The sequence below is a fragment of the Manacus candei genome, unplaced genomic scaffold (assembly GCF_025592945.1).
Source record: "Manacus candei isolate 608988 ecotype Guabito, Panama unplaced genomic scaffold, ASM2559294v1 h1tg000128l, whole genome shotgun sequence".
NCBI classification, from domain to species: domain Eukaryota; kingdom Metazoa; phylum Chordata; class Aves; order Passeriformes; family Pipridae; genus Manacus; species Manacus candei.
The window spans coordinates 387,208-408,828 of record NW_026138176.1 but is presented as its reverse complement, the minus strand read 5'-3'; the positions used below and the strand labels follow the sequence as shown (position 1 = coordinate 408,828).

General features: G+C 53.3%; 3 protein-coding genes across 3 annotated transcripts; 2 read left to right on the top strand and 1 right to left on the bottom strand.

Annotated features, from left to right (window-relative positions):
- Positions 1-1,636: 1,636 nt before the first annotated feature.
- On the bottom strand, positions 1,637-2,152 carry LOC127462443 (scale keratin-like). Its single transcript, XM_051771064.1, has one exon. The coding sequence runs from the start codon at positions 2,150-2,152 to the stop codon at positions 1,637-1,639; it is 516 nt and encodes a 171-aa protein (XP_051627024.1).
- A 3,811-nt stretch (positions 2,153-5,963) lies between these two features.
- On the top strand, positions 5,964-6,521 carry LOC127462441 (scale keratin-like). Its single transcript, XM_051771062.1, has one exon. The coding sequence runs from the start codon at positions 5,964-5,966 to the stop codon at positions 6,519-6,521; it is 558 nt and encodes a 185-aa protein (XP_051627022.1).
- A 3,449-nt stretch (positions 6,522-9,970) lies between these two features.
- LOC127462457 (scale keratin-like) lies at positions 9,971-12,141 on the top strand. The gene is made up of 2 exons (XM_051771087.1): positions 9,971-10,451; positions 11,287-12,141. The coding sequence occupies exon 2, from the start codon at positions 11,312-11,314 to the stop codon at positions 11,699-11,701; it is 390 nt and encodes a 129-aa protein (XP_051627047.1). The 5' UTR covers positions 9,971-10,451; positions 11,287-11,311; the 3' UTR covers positions 11,702-12,141.
- Positions 12,142-21,621: the final 9,480 nt, after the last annotated feature.

Sequence of the window (21,621 nt, the reverse complement as noted above, 5' to 3'; positions counted from 1 at the left end):
CTGCCCAAAAATCCAGGGATTTCAAATGTCCAAAAGCAGTGGGAAGCCCCTGGCACAGAAGGCATCACTGTCCTGCCCTCCCCATTTCCCATGGATATTTTGGAGGAATTTGGCTTCTTGGTGGTAGCTCTGCTGGTTACAGTGGTAGAGAAATTAAACAGTAGATCACTAACTTTAAACTCTTTATTAAACACATTGGGCTTCAGTCAGAATTTCTTCCAGGTAAATCTTTTATCTCTGAACTTCGGGTTCACACTCAAATACTTGAACTCTGTCCTCAGTCATTGTTTCTGCAGAAGTGGAATCAATTTTCTGTCAAATCCTTAAATAAAGTTTCCTGGGCCACACAATGGAATTTGAAATCCGAAGTATGGGGATGAACTTGCTGTGTTATAATGAAATCAGAAGTGTTGGATGGTTTTTGACAGAGAAACAGCTGCTCCCTGCAGGTCCCCGAAGGGTTAATTCATCCACCCCAGCAGGAACAGAGAGAACAGAGAGAACAGAGTCAGGGCTGGAAAACTGTAGGGTAGAAAATGTCTCAGTGTGGATATAAATCCTCCCCCTCTGCTCTGGTGAGATCCCACCTGGAATGCTGAGTTCTGGTCCTCCAAACACCAGAAGGACACGGAACTGTGGGAGCAACGAAGTGGATAAAGGGACTGGAGCATCTCCCCTATGGAGACAGGCTGGGAGAGCTGGGAATGTTCAGCCTGGAGAGGAGAAGGTTGTGTGGAGACCTCAGAGCCCCTTCCAGGGTCTGAAGGGGCTGCAAAGAAGCTGGAGAGGGATGTTCATCAGGAACTGGGGTGGCAGGGCAGGGGGTGGGTTCAGACTGACAGAGAGAAGATTTAAGTTGGATATTAGGGAGAAGTTGCTCCCTGTGAGGGTGGGGAGGCCCTGGCACAGGTTGCCCAGAGAAGCTGTGGCTGCCCCATCCCTGGAAGTGTCCAAGGCCAGGTTGGAGCATCCTGGGACAGTGGGAGGTGTCCCTGCCCATGGCAGGGGGTGGAACAGGGTGACCTTTGGGGTCCCTTCCAGCCCAAACTCTTCCAGGCCTCTGTGACTCCCCAGTGTAATTATTGGAGCCCAGCTGGGCAGGGAGGTTCCTGCTCCCAAACCCGTGCTCTGAGTGCTCTGACTTCCCTCAGAGCTGGGCCATTCCAGCTGGGGTTTCATCCTCACACTTGGCCTGGGTAAGGATGTGAGTTTTGGCCATTTAAAGAGGAGAGCAGAGTATAACCACTGATGCATAAATTAAAACTCCAAAGTTCATTTGTTTGATGCAGAATAGAATCAGTTTAATGAGAAATAAGCGTTCACAGAGAAGCATTGTAGGATATCAAGAATGTCAGACTGCAGGGAACTCCCTCCAGAATTCTTCCTCTTCAGCTGGACAGTGAAGTTGCATTTCAGAAGAATACAAATGACTTGTTTTATCCCACTTGTTACACACACAGATGGAAAGAAAAAAGCCCATAAGACCCCAAATAGAGAGCGAATAAATTAAGGATGTGTTGTGTCCTTCCAGCTCCACTGGAGTGGGGTTGGCAGTGGTCACAACAACACCTCTTTGGGTCTAGATTGGACCCCTCAGTTGCTGGTTATTCCTTCCTCAGGGAGCATCTCCAAGGGCTCAGCAGGTCCCACAGAGGCCGCGGCCGTAGCGGCCGTACCAGGAGTAGGGGCTGTAGGAGCCGTAGGATCTGCCAGAGCCCCACAGCCCCCGGGAGCCCCCACAGCCCCACAGACCCCCATAGCCCAGGGAGCCATAGCCCCACAGACCCCCATAGCCCAGGGAGCCATAGCCCAAATAACCCAGGGATCCATATCCCCCATAGCCCCCATAGCCCCCATAGCCCCACAGGCCCCCATAGCCCAGGGAGCCATAGCCCCCATAGCCCCCATAGCCCCCATAGCCCAGGGAGCCCCCATAGCCCCCAAGAACGGGGGCTCCAGCGGATCCCACGACGGAATCCTGAGGGAAGGAGCTGAGGATGGGCCCAGGGAAGGTGACAACCACGGGGGGAGGCTGGATCAGGGTGCTGGAGTCGGGGCACTGGCGCACACAGGGCTCGTTCCCGCTGTCAGCCAGGGGCTGGGGGCGCAGGACGCCGCAGGCAGAGCTGGGGGACAGGTCAAAGCAGGACATTCTGCAGGGCTGGCAGTGAATCTGCAACATACAGGGAGGGTCAGGCTGAGGAGAGGACAAGCACTTCAAAATTCAGCATTGAAATTACCAGTTGGGCGCAGCATTCCCAGGACACAAACTGATTTCTGGCTTTGCAACCTTAAGGCTCCTTTTCTTTCCCACAAAGCAGATTTTCAAATATTTCCCTCTGCAACGTGTGGGAGATGTCCTGCCCTGCTCAGAAAATCTCACCCCTCAGAACACCCTGCAAAGAGCTGAGATGTGTTTGCACACATTGAACCCAAAACTGAGAAGCAAAGGCAGAGAGAACAAAGTGACTTTGTCCAAGGTCGTTCTGATGAGTCAGAAGGAGAACCTGGATTTGGGTTCAGCAGGTTTACATGAGATGCAGCTTGTATAGAACTTAATTACAGTAGCTTGATCTTCCCACTTATCCCAGTTTTGATGAGAGCCAAGGGAACAACAGATTATAGGATTGCAAATGCCCGGGCTGTTCAGAAAGCCATTTGACAAGACAATTAACAACAAATCTCTCTCTAACTGAGTCCTGCAAGCCCTTAGCAGAGTCTTGAGGAGGAACATGAAAACAAAAACTAAAGGAAAGCTGGAAATTTGTGGTAGCAGGTTGTTCCAAGCCCTGTCCAACCTGGCCCTGGATGCTTCCAAGGATGGGGCAGCCACAGCTTCTCTGGGCAACCTGTGCCAGGGCCTCCCCACCCTCACAGGGAGCAACTTCTCCCTAATACCTCACCTAAACCTCCTCTCTGTCACTCTGAACCCACCCCCTCGTCCTGCCACCCCAGTTCCTGATGAACATCCCTCTGCAGCTTCTTTGCAGCCCCTTCAGACCCTGGAAGGGGCTCTGAGGTCTCCACACAACCTTCTCCTCTCCAGGCTGAACATTCCCAGCTCTCCCAGCCTGTCTGCACAGGGGAGGGGTTCCAGTCCTCTCAGCTGACTTAGAGCATTGCCCAGTTGCTCCAAGGTGGTTCTTACATCCAGAACTCCCCAGAGCTCCCCGCACCAAACTGGTGTGGCTGCCACCCCAGAGACAGGAACCTCTTAACCAGACAGAGCCCCTGCCACGAGCCAGTGCAGATGCACCAACAGAGTGGAGGGACACCAGCTCAGGCTGAACCCAGCACCAAAAAGACACCCCCAGAGCAGCAGGAAGATCAGACTTACCCAAGGCACTGAGGAGTCAAGGGAAGTGTTTGGAGGAGCGAGGAGAGAGAGGAGCTTTTATCCCCGAGCTCGGCGGTCCCGGCTCAGCCCCAGTTCCCCACAGACGTCACCCCCGGGATGATGAAACCCTGGGGTTTATGAGGCCTCTCAAATTTGTTTGTAACCATGATCCAAAGCATCGCTTGAGATTATGGGGAATTCTTTCATCTCGTGACGGACTTGGGGGGAAATTAGTACCTGGTGTTGTTCCAGTGGCTTCCCTGGAATTACAACAGAAATTCCTAAGCCAGCTCCTCTTGGCATTAACTTCGCACCTGGAGAGTGTCTCAGGGGTTTAGGGGGATTACAAACTGCAGTGGCATGGGGGGGGTATTTGGTTAAGTGCAGGTAATTCCCATTATGAGCTGCCATGGCAGAGGTTAAAGCCTGTCCACGTGACACACAGGAATTTTGGGGGTGATTTCTGCTTGTTTGTCCTCCCCATCTACATTTGGGAGGATTGGTTTGTCTCCAGGCTCCAACCTGGGTTGGAGGGTCAAAGGCCAGGTTGGATGGAGCCTTGGAGCAACCTGGGACAGTGGAAGGTGTCCCTGCCCCTGGCAGGGGTTGAGATGAGCTTTAAGGTCCCTTCCAACCCAAACCATTCCATGATCCTGTGATTCCACAATGCTCTGTCTCTGCCTTCTGCCCAAAATGGCCCGAAGGACTCGGCAGTGTTTGAGGAAAGGGCAGGGAGAGCAATCCATGGCTGAGTGCACAGCAAAGAAAGCAAGAGGGGTTTCCCCAAGTCCCCTGGTCACGAGGGGAGAACATAATTGTGTTCAGGGAGCTGGGGGGGCTCAGCCTGGAGAAAAGGAGGCTCAGGGGGGACCTTCTGGCTCTGGAATTCCCTGACAGGAGGGGGGAGCCGGGGGGGGTCGGGCTCTGCTCCCAAGGAACAAGGGACAGGAGGAGGGGAAACGGCCTCAGGCTGTGCCAGGGGAGGGTCAGGTTGGCCATGAGGAGGAATTTCCCCCTGGAAAGGGTGTTCAGGCCTTGGCAGGGGCTGCCCAGGGAGGTGGGGGAGTCCCCAACCCTGGAGGTGTCCAGGGAAGCACTGGCTGTGGCACTGAGTGCTCTGGGCTGGGGCCAAGGTGGGGATGGGGCACAGGGGGGACTTGAGGACCAAAATAATTCTGTGGTTCTGTGACAGAAAACCCCGTAAGGACCCCATGGTGCTCTCTGTGCCTGCCCTTGGGAACAGCAGTGAGGACTGAGCAGCTGAGAGTGCAAAGGATAAAGATCCACGTGATGACCCCAAAGTTGCTCTAAACAATTTTCTCTCCAGGTCTGTCCCGGCCTGGATTTAATGGGAATAAAACTCAGGTGAGCACAGATGAGCACAGATGAGTACAGGTGAGCACAGGTGAGCACAGGTGAGCACAGGTGAGCACAGATGAGTACAGGTGAGCACAGGTGAGCACAGATGAGCACAGGTGAGCACAGGTGAGCACAGGTGAGTACAGGTGAGCACAGGTGAGCACAGATGAGCACAGGTGAGCCCATGGGGGCTGCCACGAGCAGAGGAGAAGCTGAGGAAGAGCATCAGGTTAATTCCTGCTGTGAGGCCAGGGATGTGAATGGAATGATAACAGGAATAAACGTGACAAGGTCACCCTGGGAGATGAAAGAGGTCCCTGTGATGAAAGGCCCCCCTCTCATTTCACGAGACCTGGAACCCACAAACAAACAAGGAGTCAGCAGAACTCTGAGGGCCTACGTGGCACACGAGCTTTGGGTTTGCCCCAATTATGCACATCCACAAATTGCTCCTGAGCTGATCCCTGGGATCTTGGGAACTGGATAAAAGCTCTCCCAAGCCAGGGCTCTTCACTTCACCTTCCTCTCTTCATTCACCTCCGTGAGAAGGGTAAGCACCATCCTGGGGGAATTCTTTCCTGAAATTCCCGTCTCTCTTTTCTCCTGGCTTAACTAAGGTTGGAATCATCCATAAGTGCTCTAAGGTTCTTAATAATGTTGGGTTGTTTTGTCCTGACTCTGTTTTTCTTCTTTGCTGTTGGACATCCACGTGTTTGGGGTTGAAATGGTCAAACTGGGGTTTGCAAATGTTGTTTCTTGCCGGTAGAAATCAGAGCTGCCAGAGCAGCTTCCAAAACCTCAGCAGAAGGTTTGTTCAGTTGCTTGGAATTTTTTATGGATTATATCATGTGAGTTCTTGATAAGTGTCTATTTATATGTGTGTGTTGTTGAGGGGACAAGCTTAAATCCTAACCTACCCTTGGAAGTACATAATATCAGAATTATCTTCTGATAATTATTGTTTCTGCTGGTGGGAAAAAATTGTTCACAGCCAGTATTCCTTGTCCTTCCATGCTGGTGTAAAACAAGTATGAGGCAGCTGTTCAGACACAGCTGCTGTAAAAGTGGCTGAAAAGTGGACAGAGTTTGCAAAGACTGGATAAGACTGCAAAGTCACTGGAGATCAGGGGGAATTCTTTGCTCTTGGGACAGACCCGGGGAAGGAATGAACCCCTGGTGTTGTTCCAGTCGCTCCCTCGGGCTGGAATTCTCTTCCTTGCAGCCTGACCCTCCCTGTGTGTTGCAGGTTCACTGCCAGCCCTGCAGAATGTCCTGCTCTGACCTGTCCCCCCTCGGCGTCCTGCGCCCCCAGCCCCTGGCTGACAGCGGGAACGAGCCCTGTGTGCGCCAGTGCCCCGACTCCACCACCCTGATCCAGCCTCCCCCCGTGGTTGTCACCTTCCCTGGGCCCATCCTCAGCTCCTTCCCTCAGGATTCCGTCGTGGGATCCGCTGGAGCCCCCGTTCTGGGGGGCTATGGGGGCTCCCTGGGCTATGGGGGCTATGGGGGCTATGGGGGCTATGGATCCCTGGGTTATGGGGGTCTGTGGGGTTATGGGGGCTATGGGGGCTATGGGGGCTATGGGGGCTATGGATCCCTGGGATATTTGGGGTATGGGGGTTATGGATCCCTGGGTTATTTGGGCTATGGCTCCCTGGGCTATGGGGGTCTGTGGAGCTATGGGGGCTATGGCTCCCTGGGCTATGGGGGTCTGTGGGGCTGTGGGGGCTCCCGGGGGCTGTGGGGCTCTGGCAGATCCTACGGCTCCTGCAGCCCCTACTCCTGGTACGGCCGCTCCGGCCGCGGCCTCTGCGGGACCTGCTGAGCAGGGCAGGGAAAGCCTGGGAATGAGGGAGGAGTGAGGAGCAAAATGCAGCTCTGTGGGAGCTCTGGGGCAGCTCTCACAGAGCCTGCCCAGTGCCCTCTGCATGTTCCACACCTCTCCTTTTTTCCCCTTGAATTCTTTCCTGGTATTTTCCCGGGTTCAGTTCCTTTAATCTTCTTTATCCCACCTGAGACCAAAGGCAGGGAGAGATCCCACAGTGTCTTTCCCGCTGCCTTTGCCTCTGACATCTTGGATTTACATTCCTGGTATTACAATGTGGTTTTGCTCTTTTCCTTCTCATTAAAACTCTGTTGCATCATTTAAAACACACGTGTCGTGGTTTTGTGTCCTCACATCCCCCCCCCGAATTTGCCAGCTGTGCTGGGCAAAGCTGATGTTGTACAAACCCTGCCCAATGTCCCACCTAACCCTGCCCAATATCCCACCCAACCCTGCCCAATATCCCATCTAACCCTGCCCAATATCCCACCCAACCCTGCCCAATATCCCATCTCACCCTGCCCAATATCCCACCCAACCCTGCCAATATCCCATCTAACCCTGCCCAATATCCCACCCAACCCTGCCCTCAGGCAGTTTGAAGCCATCCCCCCTTGTCCTGTCACTCCAGGCCCTTGTCCAGTCTCCCCCCACATTTCTTTAACCTCCTGCAGGTCCTGGAAGGTCACAATCAGAGAAACTTCCCCACACTGACCAGCCCCCAGTTCTCTCAGCCTCTCACAGACCGAGTTCCTGGGTTTGGCATTTCTTTGGTTGTGTTGAAGTTGTGTGTATATTAAATATAAACAGAATCGGGGTCAATATTTTATAAAGAGCCTAAACCCAAACGAAATCACCACACCACACATGACAGAACTCTTTAAGGTTATCAGCAAAGCACAAAAGCAGCTCCTGACTCGGGCAGATCCTTATCTCACAAGACACTTCTCTTTATGTGGTTCAGCAGCCAAAAGATCTCAGGGTACATATTTTCCTGCAGTGAGAAGAGTGGCTGAGCTGAACGATGTTTGGAGTTCATCTGACCAGAAACTGAGGGTAAAATACGAATAAAGAGAGGCAAGAGCTGCCACAGGTGCCCAGCTCCACCCTTGGTGACTGGGCAGGGAGGGCTTTGCCAAGCTCAGGGGCTCTGGGATCCCGGGATTCTGGGAGGGATTTCCAGCCTCAGAGGCTCTGGGATCCCGGGATTCTGGGAGGGTTTTTCCAAGCTCAGGGGCTCTGGGATCCCGGGATTCTGGGAGGGATTTCCAGCCTCAGAGGCTCTGGGATTCTGGGAGGGATTTCCAGCCTCAGAGGCTCTGGGATCCCGGGAGGCTCGGGGCAGCTCCGAGGAGGGATTTATGCCCTTCCCCAGAGTGCCCCAGGTGGCCCCTGAGCCCCAGCCCACGTTTGTCACTCCTGGGCCTCCTCCAAGTGACGAAAGAGTTTTTGCTCAATGTTTCTGTTTATGGGTTGATTCAAATTCTGACACTGCACGAAATGCAAATTACAAAACAAATATTTCTTTCATCTTAGCCCTTAATTGGCGAGATTCATGCCTGGTAACGTTCCATTAAATGCATTTGGGATGACAGGAGGAATTATGCTGCTTCATTTATTTACCTCTTCCTTTGCTGGCTGACATAATGACGGTGCCTCAAGTGTTAATCATAATTATCATCTGCTTTAAGGTGCAGGTTTTCTTCCTTTCTTCCTTACCCACAGCAGATAAAATAGAATTGATAAAGAACCACAGTGCCTTTCTTGTGAAATCAGCAACTTTTAAATGAAGCTGGAATTCAAAGTTGGACAAGACCATAGTGCACTTAGAGGAAAAATCAAAAGATGCATTGCAAAGTGCTTTTTAAAAGCATCCAGATCCATGTTTTGTCTCTCAAGTGTTCAGGCAGATCTCAATATTTTTGTACTACAGAGAAAACATGAATTAATATCTCAGCACTAAAGGAGCTTCTACAGAAACCCACAAAAATAAATGAAAACTTCAGTTACACAGGAAAATCAGCTGAAATGCTGAGGTTTGAAACCATGGGCTGGTGAAGGGAACAGGAAGAGTTCACAGTTTAATAACCACATTTCAAAATGTTGGGCTGTTTGAACCCAACCACATATTTATATGACAATAATGACACCCCACTTCATGTGTAAATTAGTAAGGAGGGTTTGGGAAGTGCTTAAAAACACACACAAAGAGTATTTGGACACTCACTGTGAGTACTGTCCTTCCTGTCATCCCCTGGGGACACCTCAAAGTCTGGGAAAAAGGAACCTCCTCATGTCAGTGGTAGAAATGTGTTTATTTAGCAAACCATTCAGAAATTTATTTAGAAATCGTGGTAAATAAAGGTGTTTATTCAACAACCAACCAGCCCACGGGTAAATGAGGGTTTCTGGGGTGGGACCCAGAATTTGGGAGTCTGGAAGTCAGGGTGGGACACGTCTCCCCAGACCCTCCCTGTTTACAGGCTGGGCTTTAGCTGAGCTGGTCGTGTGTCCCCACAGCCAAGGACAGCAGATTGGGCTGCTCTGGGTGTGATTTCTGGCAAGGTCAGCACCCCAGAGGGGCTGAACAGTCTGGCAGAAACTCCTGTCCCTCCCCACCAGGGGCTGGGCAAGGCTGAGAATTCCCAGTGGGGCACAAAAATGTTTCATCTCTTTGAACAAGTGAGGAATTTGCCCGTTTCACCTTTTTGGGTGGAGAGGAGAAGGTTGTGTGGAGACCCCAGAGCAGCCCCCGGGGTCTGAGGGGGCTGCAGGGAACAGGGGAGAGGGGAGTTCATCAGGAACTGGGGTGGCAGGACAAAGGGGACGGGTTCACACTGACAGAGGGGAAATTTAGGGGGGATATTGGGAAGGAATTGTTCCCTGTGAGGGTGGGGAGGGACTGGAATGGAATTCCCAGGGAAGCTGTGCCTGCCCCATCCCTGGAAGTGTCCAAGGCCGGGTTGGACTGGGCTTGGAGCAACCTGGGCTGGTGGGAGGTGCAGTGGGATGACCCTGAGGGTCCTTCCAACCCCGAGCATTCCATGTTTCTGTGATTCCAGGTCCTCCTTTGGGGCTGTGCAGTCTCAGCACGGAGTTGTGGGGATCCATTCGTGTTTGCATTTGCAGCAGGAGGAATTTCCTCCTGGAAAGGGTGGTCAGGCCTTGGCAGGGGCTGCCCAGGGAGGTGGGGGAGTGCCCAGCCCTGGGGGTGTCCAGGGCAGGACTGGCTGTGGCACTGAGTGCTCTGGGCTGGGGCCAAGCTGGGGATGGGGCACAGGGGGGACTGGATGATCCTGGAGGGCTTTTCCAACCTGAATGAACCTGGAAAAAAAAAATACTGATATCCCTGCAGAGAAAACTTCATCCTTTAGTTTACACAGATTCAGGGAGTAAAATATGTTTTCTGCAATAAAGACAATTCAGGATTTCTAAACTCAAACCCCGCTGCCAATGCCCAAAACTGCCAAAGCACCCCAGGTTTGTGGCTGTGAGAAGGATCAGGAGGTTTTTCCACCTGGCTGAGCATTTCATTGCAAAATGTGTGAGCAGATGAGATCAGAGCCAGATCTAAAGCATCAAACCCAAACATGTCCACGACAGCAGGTTCCAGCTCCCATTAAAATCATTAGGGGAAGGTAATGAAGGAAGTGTTAACTAACTGGAAGGAGTTTAATTCCTGCTGCAAGAGCTGGGTGGGAGGGTCCCAGCAGTGAAACTGGTCCTTTGGGCTCCGAGATGAAAGGGAAGCCGGAATGTGCAGGTTGTGCCAGGCAGAGATTTCGGTGATTTTGCAAAGCAAGGAGGGTTTCATCACTCGGGGAGTTGGGCTGTGGCTCAGCCCCCCCAGGCCATCTCCAGGGCTGTATAAAAGCAGCAGCTACCCAGGGTTGTTCCATCTCACCCTCCTGCCTCTCTCCTCCACACCGGGTAAGTCTGATGCCACTTCATTTCTTTCTCAGTGCCACAGTGCCTTAGTTTTTATTCTTTTTAATTCCAGAGCTTAGGATGCTGTTCATTAGTGTTGCATTATTTGGTTTAGGATGAAGTTTTTCCTTTATTTCTTCTTCCTTAACTTATTTTTAATCTTATTTTTGGAGTGTCTTGGCAAGTTGTTTTACTGCGAGGCTTTAGGAGCCAAGATCAGAGGCTGAGGCATTTATTTTAAATAATATGTATTATTACTGAACATCACATAATACTGTTTTATTTCACATTATTTCCCTATAATTTGTATTTGGCCATTCTTGTACTGGTAGGAGACTGAAAATGCAGGGTGGAATAAGCTTTAAAATGCAGAATTCTCCTGCCCCACTTCAGTTCACTGAATTAGAGAGGCTTGGCCATATCCTAAATTCTTTAATGACCCACCTGGAGAAAGAGCTTATTTTAAACCCTGAGGTCCAACCTGACCCTGGCGTTCCCTGGGTGCTGTCCCTGGTCCCCCCAGAGCAGAGCTCAGTCCTGCCCCTCCTCTGCCCCTGCCCAGGAACTGGAGCTGCAGTGAGGTCTCCCCTCAGTCTCCTCCAGCTGAACACACTCAGTGCCCTCAGCCCCTCGAGGCCCTTCCCCATCTCTTTACCCTCCTTTGGACCCTCTGCAGCAGCTCCAGACCATCCTTCCATTGCAGTCCCCAAAACTGCCCCAACATTTGCACCCCGGGCTGGTTTTCCCCCATTCCCCACCAACCCAACCCCGAACCCCGACCTGTCGTTCCCTCCGACCTCGCGCCTCGTTTTTGAGCGGCTCCCTCTCTCTGTTGCAGGATCACCTCCCTCCCTGCAGAGAAGATGTCCTGCTACGACGTGTGCCCCACCACCCCCGGCATCTCCTGCCCCCAGCCCGTGGCCAACAGCTGCAACGAGCCGTGCGTGCGGCAGTGCCCCGACTCCACGGCCCTCATCCAGCCGCCCCCCGTGGTGGTCACCTTCCCCGGGCCCATCCTCAGCTCCTTCCCCCAGCAAGCCGTGGTGGGCTCCGCCGGAGCCCCCGCCTTTGGGGGCTCCCTGGGGCTGGGGGGCCTCTACGGGGGCTCGCTGGGCTACGGAGCCCAGTTTGGATCGGGGGCCCCGTACGGGTACGGGAGCCCGGCCCTGGCCGCGCTCGGCAGCAGCTCCTGCGGCCCCTTCTCGTCCCGCCGCTACAGCCGCGTCCTCCGCAACGTCTGCGGGCCCTGCTGAGCCCGGGGGGGCCCAGAGCCCCGGGGGGGTCCACAGAGCCCCGGGGAAGACCCCAAACCAGAGCAATGAGGACGAGGGCTCGGCCTTCCCGCAGCCCCGCCGTGGAGCTCCCGCCCCTTCGCCTTTCTCATCCTTCTCCCGCTCTTTGGTGGCCCCTCAGCGTCTCCTCGTTGCTGTTGTCGCCTGTTCCAGCCTTCCCGGGGCACTCATTGCCTGTGGACACCACCCCCAGTGACAGGAACCTTCAGCAGCAGCTGCACAGCAGCCAGGAGGAGCCGGCTGAGGACGGGATGTCTCGGAGCAGGACATTTCTTGGTCGTGCCCTGGAATTGTCTGGAAGGGGGTTTTTCGTGCTCTGTGATATCTCGCTTTGCCAACAGGCATTTCTCGCTCATTAAAACTTGTTGCATCACACAGCAGCCTCTGGTCTCCCTTCTTCCCTTCAGCCACAGCCTGTCCCGGGTGGCACCTTCCCAAAAGTCAGGACCAAGGTGCTCCCCGGGCAGTAGAACCCCAAAACCCTTTAGCACTGATTTTATGTGGTGGTAAAACCTTCCTGTGGTGAAACTCCTGAGTGGCAGCTTTTCATCCTTCAAAGATATCAAAGGTTTGAAATAACAGAATCCCAGAGTCACTGAGGCTGGAAAAACCCTCCCAGATCATCAGGTCCAACCTTTGACCCATCTCCACCTTGTCCCAATCATTCCTGGACCAACAGTGTCTTAACTCCTGTTATTTAAACATGATTTCAGTGGGGCCTTCCCAAACAGCCTCTGAAAATGAGATATTAGTCAAATTGACATGTTTTCAGGGAGTTCTGATTTTAGGTGGAGGGTGATGCATGGCATGGGCAGAGTATACAGGACGTGGGTTATTTTGCAGGTCATGGAATTATGGAATCTGGGAATGGTTTGGATTGGAAAGGGCCTCCAAAGTTCATCCAGTCCAACCCCTCTGCCACGGGCCTGATCTTTCACTAGACCAGGCTGCTCAAAAACCAGTTCCAAACAACTTCCTAACACCTCCAAAAATCCCCAAAGGATTCCAGACGTGGTTTACTAAATTATTGTTTATAAGTTAAAGGGGAGAACGAGCTTTAAAAAAAATCGCTTTTTCAGGTGAGTCTGATCAAGCCTTAATTGGAAACACCTGAAACTAATGAAGTTCCTGCAGCTGTAACAACGGTCAAATCCCTTTTACCGGGATCCAAACCCGTGCCCGGAGCTCGGGAGGATGAGAGAGGGTGCAGTGACCTCTGCGGGTCAGGATGAGACACTGGCGGTTCAGTTCCTGCTCCCCTCCAGGGATGGATCCATGGAATAACCTGTGCCAGGGCTCCCCACCCTCACACGTGTTGCTGTGCAGGGAACACTTAACAACTGTCCTTTGTTTGATTTTAAGTGGAGCTGCCAAGGGTTTAGAAGGGAGAAGTTCAAACAACTCCCAGAATTCCAGCAAAGATTTGCCATTCAGGTGAAAATTCCTGCTGTCTGTTCCAAGGAAAATTCTACCCGTGGATCCCAGGGCTACTTTTAAACAATGAAAAACGTCATAAAATCAATGTATGGGGGTATAATTAAACTGGAGCCTCGGGCAAGTGTTGAGACACAGGGAGGACCTTGGCAGCTGCCAGGTTTAACTTTCTGTGTGAGCACGTGGCCAAGAGCCACACCTGTCCCAGAGGGAACATCCAACTCAGCTGTAAGGGTTACAAAACGTGTTCATCCATCATGGCACGACTTTCTGTCATCACACTTCCTCCTGCTCGAGGGACCTGGGCACCTTCCAAGCTCCGGTGCTGGAAGGAAACAACCCCTGCCACGTTTCACTGCAGAGGCTGAATGGTGAAAACCCCAAAAGTGATGGAAAAAAACCACAGGAGAGCTCTGGGTTTGGTGCACGGTGGTTTAATGGGGGAGCAAGAAGCAAAACATGTTACTGGGAATGAAAAACAAAGCGAAAATCTTGAAGGCTGCAGGCGAAGAATTGCTCCAGGGCTCTGCCTTCCATGTGCAGTATTCCTGCTTTTCCATGGCATGGGAAGACTTCCACGATCTCATCCCGCTTTCAAACAGCCACAGGTGGTTGATACGATGGTTTTGAGGTCGTTGTTATCAGGAGGTGGAAAGAACAGCCCGAAAACTAAACTAAACCATTATCTTGGGAACTGCACGGAGCTGTGGAAGGGACGGTGCTCCAGGTGGGCACCGCCAGGACGGGGCTTGGGGAGGCTCATCTTCCTCCTTGGTGGGGGGCTGCTCCTCATTCCTTGCACATTTAACTCGGGCTGCAGCTCCCAGAGCATCAGTGAGCCCTGGAGCCAGAGCAGAACATGGAGCCAGAGCAGAACATGGATCTAAAGCATCAGCGAGCCCTGGAGCCAGAGCAGAACGTGGATCCAGAGCAGAACATGGATCCAGAGCACCAGTGAGCCCTGGATCCAGAGCAGAACATGGATCCAGAGCACCAGTGAGCCCTGGATCCAGGGCAGAACATGGATCCAGAGCACCAGTGAGCCCTGGATCCAGGGCAGAACGTGCCCTCCCATCACCCGAAAAGGCTCCTGCAGTTGTCGGAGCCGCAGGGCCCCAGAACGCTCGAGGATTTCCAGGGGTTCCCGGTGCTGGTGGGGCCCACAAACCCCTCCTGGGGGCAGGAGGTGATGGTGGGAGGTGGGAAGTGTATGAGCACAGGGGGTGGGTAAACCACAACCGTGGAGCCCCCAGGGGAGGAGAGCCGGGGCTCGCCCCTGGTGCTGGCGATGTGCCTGCGGGATTCGCTGGGAAAGGAAGAGATGGAGATGATGCTCTTCCTGGAGGAGGACATTTCTGGGAGTGGAGATCGGCCTGGAACACACAACCCAGCTCAGACAGCAGGATCCTGCAGACTGGGCTTGGGAGAGAAAGCGAAACACGGCAAAAAGATCAGAGGGAGGCTCAAAGTTTCAGTTTTGTTTCAGCAGCCACGTCCCTTTTCCTGTCTGCTCGTGCCCTTCTCTCCCCTGGAACAGTTTCTGTTTTGACTCCTAATTATGGAGCCAATTTGAAACATCATTAGCAGTAAAATAACGTGTCTTTGCACTCAAGTTATCCCCCTGTCCTTTATTGTTTCTCCTTCCCACCAGTCCTTTTTGAATCTGACTTCGCCTGACAATTCATTTTATACTAACTGTAGAAAAGAACAGAAACACTGGGGTCTATTTCAGAAAGAACTAGAAAAGAACAGAATCACTGGTCTGCAGGTATTTAGTACCATCCTGTGCTGGTTTTGCACCACTTGTACTCGTTCCAAGAGTCGGAGGCAACTCATTATTCCAGCTTTAAGGAAGGGGTGGCTGAGGCTGAGGAGGGAATGTGTTGCCTGGAAGTATTGGGAGAGGTGACAGGAGGCAGAATTCAGACCAGCCTGGTTGTTCCTGACCCTGTTACTCCTCAGTCTGTCCAACACCACACTTGGCACCAGGGCTCCCCTCTGTCAGGGAATTCCAGAGCCAGAAGTTCCCCCCGAGCCTCCTTTTCTCCAGGCTGAGCCCCCCCAGCTCCCTCGGGAGTTCTCCAGCCCCTTCTCCTGCTGCTCCAGCCCCTTCCCCAGCTCCATCCCCTTCTCTGGACACTCTCCAGCCCCTCCACATGAATTGAGTGGCCCAGCCCTGGAGGCAGCCCTGGATGTTCCCTCCCCAGTGCCCAGCACAGCAGGACAGCCCTGCCCTGCTCCTGTGGCTGCACTGTTTTAAATCCCAGCAAAGTTCAGACCCTGCAGAGTTCCAGCAGCCCAGAGGCAGAAGCAGATCCAGACTTACCCTTCGGAGCACGGAGCGAGGCAGCAGAAATGGGTGCAGAATGGGGTAGAACAGCCCAGAACTGGGAGCTTTTATGCCTCTCCCTAAGCAGTCAGGAGGAAATGAATCATTCGTATCTGACGCCCTCAAGCACCAAAAACCAGAACTTCCTTCCAGCTGCACTGCCCCAAGCAATGTGCTTATTCTGCTCAGCAACAGGGATTTTAACATCTGTGTCATTACTCAGGAAAAGTAAGGGAGAGTTTTTTTGCTTTTTTTTTGCTTTTTCCTACCTCTCTGGCTGTCTTACCGGGCAGAGACTGCTCAGAAGTTTATCCATGAGCACAAAATGCTGATATGCCTGAGACACTGCCCCACTTTTCCCATGTCCTGCTGCAGTAAAGGGTCTTTGAGCAATTCATCCCATCCTTCCCACACACATTAATTCCCATGCCTCTGGTCTGAGGGAAGGGGACACCTTCACGTCCAGCCTGACACGAAGACACCTTCCCACTCGGTTTGGAAACAGGAATTGTTTGTTCCCATCCTCCTGGGCGAGAAACAAACACAAAGCAGGAGTCCAACTTTCAGCTTTAAAAGCACAGATGGAACATCCAGCCCTGGAATGGGGGAAGGAGCCTCAAATACGAGGGATCCACGTCCCCCTTCCCTTGTTTGGGATTCTGTGGGATCGTGGCTGGAGCTCTCTGGGCTCCTGAGCCACGGACACCTCGTGGGTCGGGGTGACACAGGCTGGGGAGGGAAGTTGTGCATCACCCCTGGGAACCTGGGGCTGGAATGTCAGTGCAGGCTCAGCTGCTGCAGCAGATTTATCCCTCAGATCCAGTTTCCTCACCAGTTATTCACTGGTAAAACTACTCCCCATTGTCCCCCCATTTTCCATCCCCAAGCTGACATTATTTCCAAATGCCTTTTTTTTTTTTTAGCCTCAAGGAGACGAGTTCTTCCCTTCCAAATCCCTCCTTTTCTGTGGAATTAAGGGTTGAATGGCTTGCTTTGAGTGACCCTGAGACGTCTGTTCTAAAATGTTCATTTAATCCCAGTTTTCCTTTGGCACTTGGTGACTGTGATCCATAATCCAGTGCAGTGCTGTGCAGGTGACCCTCGTGAGGAAGCTGGGGAAGCCTCTTTCCTGGGGCTACCTCAGGAGTTCCCCGAGTGGTGTTTCCCAGCAGAGACACCCTTGGAAGCTGCTGACAGCAGAGGATTCACATTCACAAGAAACAGGAACAGAAATATAGGGAAGAAGATGTTGTGGAGCCCCAAACCACAGGGTTTGCTCCTCCTGCCCCAGCCATGCCTGGTTTCACTGGCTCTGGGAGCAGGTGAAGACACAACCCCACAGACACCTCCATGAATCACCCAGGCCTTGGAAATGCATCCCTGCCCTTCCCTTCCCACCCGCTTCTCCTAAAAAGGAGATAAGCACTTGTATCGATGGCACTGGGCACTCCTGGGGGGTCACTGGCACTGGGTACTCAGGGGGTCACTGGGACTGGGCACTCCTGGGGGGTCACTGGGACTGGGCACTCATAGGGGGGTCACTGGGACTGGGCACTCCTGGGGGGGGTCACTGGGACTGGGCACTCGGGGGGTTCTCCAGGGGTCACTTTTGGGGCCAGTCCTGTTTCATGTCTCCATCCAGGACCCGGATGAGGGGCCTGAGGCTCCCCCAGCTCACAGAGCCAGGCTGGGGGGGATTTGGATCTGCTGGGGGGGATGAGGATCAGCTGGGGGAATGAGGATCTGCTGGGGGGATGAGGATCAGTTAGGGGGATGAGGATCAGCTGGGGGGAATGAGGATCAGTTAGGGGGGATGAGGATCAGTTAGGGGGGATGAGGATCAGCTGGGGGGGATGAGGGTCAGTTGGGGGGATGAGGATCAGCTGGGGGGGATGAGGATCAGTTAGGGGGGATGAGGATCAGTTAGGGGGGATGAGGATCAGTTAGAGGGGATGAGGGTCAGTTAGGGGGGATGAGGATCAGCTGGGGGGGATGAGGATCAGCTGGGGGGGATGAGGATCAGTTAGGGGAGATGAGGATCAGCTGGGGGGGATGAGGATCAGTTAGGGGGGATGAGGATCAGTTAGAGGGGATGAGGGTCAGTTAGGGGGGATGAGGATCAGTTAGAGGGGATGAGGGTCAGTTAGGGGGGATGAGGATCAGTTAGAGGGGATGAGGGTCAGTTAGGGGGGATGAGGATCAGCTGGGGGGGATGAGGATCAGCTGGGTGGGATTTGGATCTGCTGGGGGGGATGTGGAACTGCTGGGGGGGTGTGGATTTACTGGAGGGTGTGGATTTGCTGGAGGGCAGCAGCTCTGCAGAGGGGTGGCACAGGCTGGATCCACGGGCTGAGGGGCAGCAGGGCCAAGTCCTGGATCCTGCCCCCAGAGTCACAGTGACCCCAGGGAACATTCCAGGCTTGGGGAAGGGTGGCTAAGCTGGAAAAGGACCTGGGGGTGCTGGTCAAGAGCACCTCAACAGGAGCTCAGGTGTGTCCAGGTGGGCAAGAGGGCCAATGGCACCTGGTTGGTGCCAAAATGAGTGTGGGCACAGCACCAGGGCAGGGACTGTTCCTCTGTGTGGGCACCTCCAGGGCTGCTTCCACCCTCAAGCTGTGCCAGGGGAGGTTCAGGTTGGAAGGTTTTCTGCCTCCAGTGGTTTTCCAGCAGTGAGAAATGCTGCAGCACAAGGTTTAAAGCAGGACTAGAACCTGGCAAAGCTCATTGCTGAGCACAGGGCTGAGAGGGAGCGTGGGTTTGCTCATTTGGGTCTTCACTCCCCTCTCACTTCAGGGTTAAACACGGTGGAAACACCAACCCTGTGCCCAGGAGAGTCCCTCAGTTGTGTTGTTTCCCCAAAGCAGGCAGAGAGCAAAGCCAGAACACTCAGATTATGATGCAGCCTGATTTATTAATGGGTGACAGAGGGGGGGAAGGTCACAAAAGCAAAAGGTGACTGTACAGAAAATGAGGCTTTGAGGCTTTTACACAGTTGGCCTCTGGTTTCAGGAAGCTTCATTCCAGGCAGTGTGTTCTTTCCTTCTCCTCCAAGTGTCAGCTTCCCCCTGCAGTCCAGTTCTCATCACTCCTGGTGGACACCAAGAGCAGCTTCGAGTGGGAGAAATCACAGGGCACAAACTTTTCCCTTTTGCTCCCTGGATGATGATATTAGTTGGGATGTGGGAGGAATATGGATCCATTTGAAATTTGGACCGTGAGAGGAACAGAACACCACATTCAGAGCTAAGGCAGGAGGCACAGGAGTGGGTACAAGCACAAACACAATCAAGGGGCAGCAGGAATCAGCCTTTTCATGGCAGGGTTTTAAAAAGCCATTTCACTCTTGAGACTGGATCTTGCATTCAGCACTCTGGCTGCTGCTCTTGGAGAAAGAGAACTCCTGCTGGCTCTGGGAGGGCTCCCACCTCCTGAACCTGTACCCACCGACCCTGGGGGAGCAATAGGGGGACGAGAACTCCCTTCCCTGGGACACCCCGGAACAAAAGGAGCCTCTGGAGCCGTAAAACCCCCCAGAGCCCAGGGAGGCCCCCAGGGCAGCTGGTGCTGAGGATCCCACCACGCTCTCCTGGGGGCAGGAGCTCAGGATGGGCCCAGGGAAGGTGATGACCACGGGAGGGGGGTAAATCACGGCCCGGGAGTCCCCACAGGAGGTGACACAGGGCTCGTTCCAGGCGTCGGCCACGGGCTGGGGACAGGACACCCAGCAGGGAGAGGAGCTGCAGATCTGCCTGGAGGAGGACATGGTGCTGCTCTGGAGGTGGCTCTGAAACACAGGAACACAGGGCTTGGAGTCACAGAGTGTTCTGAGCTGAAAGGAACCCACGAGGATCACCCGGGTCCAACCCTGGCCCTGCACAGACACCCCACAATCCCACCAGGGGTTCCCCCTCAGGAGGAACCTGCAGACCCCAAGGAGGAACCTGCAGACCCCAAGGAGGGCTCCCCTGGGGCTCCTCCAGGGTCATTTTAAAGCAGCCCAGTGGCAGGACAGGACTGATTGAACTTTGGGAATTCCGTGGAAGGATGTAGAACCCCCTTTCACAGGGAGCTTCAAACTGAGCTTCACCTGCCACCAGAGTCCAGACTGGGCTGCAGCTCATTTCTATCCCAGTCCAGATTGGGCTGTAGCTCATTTCTATCCCAGCCCAGACTGGGCTGCAGCTCATTTCTGTCCCAGCCTTAGGAGCTCAGGGCTGTGAATCCTTGAAGGACTCAGCAAGGAGTGCAGGATTCCCCCAGGGAGCTGGAGGATCCCAGCCCTGAGCTCTCTGCAGGCTCAGCAAAGGTGCTGGAACAGCCCCTCAGCCCCCCAGCAGAATTCCACATAGGGTTCAGTTAATCAGCATTAAAAGGCTGTATAAAAAAGGTGCAAAGAATGAAAACCTTACCTGAGTCCCGGAGGAGGAGTGAGGAGAAGCTGTTGGGAGGGTGTGAGTGGCCCAGGATTTTATACCCCTGCTGGGAGGGTCTGGGGTGTCTGAGCCACCCCCTGCACGTGATGCTGGAGCAGGTTCCGAGCAGCAGTGATGACACACAGCCTCTCACAGCTCAGAATCACCAGTTATTGGGCAATCCCAGCTTTCCAGCACACCTGGACACGTCACCCCGTTACATCTCCAGCCACAGCAGGTTCCAGCCTCTCCAAACCCAGCCCTGGGATTTCTCCTCTGCAGGAACGAGGGGCAGCTCAACAAAACCAAAACCAGCTGGTTAAAAACTGCACTGCAGTTTGTATCTTTTGTGGTTTAGGATTGACTCACAGGGGGGGGAAAGGAATCAATACACTGTTCTCAGCTTTCCCTGGAATCCACACAGAGAGGGGGAAACTCCAGCTTTTTTTGTTGCCTTTGCCCTTTTTAGAGGATTTTCCAGGGCAAGACCTTGAGTGGCAGTGACCTGATGGCACCAGGGGTTGATTCCTTGATCAATACAACAATCAACCCCATCGATGGGGGACATTAAAGGATTCAGGCCCTTAATTACAGCAATAAATTCCACTGTGGAATCCTGGACCAGGAAACCTGGTGCCTAATTCTCCTTAAGGTGGAGAAGGATGTGAAAGAATCACAAAAGGAAAGGAGTTTGATTCATTCCCACCCAAAAGCAGCCCAGGGAGTGGGTGGGTGCCAGGAAGGACCTGGTGAACCCTGAGCTGGGCTGTTGTGTCACCCACGAGGAAATGGGAACACCAGAGTCAGCAGGAGCAGTCAGAGAACTCCTGCAGGTCCAGGAGAGCTGAATGGGCAACAAAAACCTGGGGGTGAAGCAGAAAATCCTCCCGAGCAAGGAAGGGCTTCCCAGGGGCTGTCTGGGACCATCTGGGGTCCAGGGGGGGGAAAAGGAAACCTCAGAGAGGCAGAGGTGGGATGTTTGACTCCCCAGGGCTGCCACAGCTCCCCTTGCAGAGGGATGAACACGGAAAATCGGATTAAAATGGGCATCTGGGAGCTGCTTCTCCAGAGGTTTCATGGGAAAATGGTCCAGGATTCCACAGTGGGAAAGGTTATTTCCTCCTTCCAGGTGTCAGGGGGGCTCAGCCACGCTGAGGGAACCTCTGCCAAGTGTCCCTGTGCCTGCTGAGCTGTGGTTTGGGGCTGGCAGGAGGAACCCAGAGATCCCTCAGCAAGGAACAGAGAGGCAGAAATCCCCCCTGCCCTGCTGATTTGTCTCGTTCCCAGCGTGTTTGTCCCTTTTGCAGCTTTCACCAAAATATTTGAAGGGAAAACGGGGTCGAAAAACAAACGAAAGAACAAAACCAAACAAAGAAAAAGGAGAAGGAAACAAAACCAGAAAAGAACCAAACAAAAAAGAGAATGAAACAAAAATAGAGGCAGGAGGAGGCAGGAGGGGTGGGAGGTGCAGCTGCTGGGATTTTGAGGGGTTTGCTTTGCTCTTTTCTTACTTCTGGCTCTGTCCTGAGGGAATTTCTTGCTCCCCTCAGTGGCCCTTGTGGGTTTGATGGTGACAGGTCACCTTGGCTGCATCAGCAGCTTCTCCCTGCCCTTCTCTGGGCAACCTGCCCTCCCCACCCTCCCAGGGGAGAATTTCATCCACAAACCCAAGTAAATCATATATTGTTAAAGTATAAAGTGTATAA

Coding starts and splice junctions, on each gene's coding strand:
- LOC127462441 (XM_051771062.1), top strand. CDS start 5,964: ATGTCCTGCTCTGACCTGTCCCCCCTCGGCGTCCTGCGCCCCCAGCCC.
- LOC127462457 (XM_051771087.1), top strand. CDS start 11,312: ATGTCCTGCTACGACGTGTGCCCCACCACCCCCGGCATCTCCTGCCCC.
- LOC127462443 (XM_051771064.1), bottom strand. CDS start 2,152: ATGTCCTGCTTTGACCTGTCCCCCAGCTCTGCCTGCGGCGTCCTGCGC.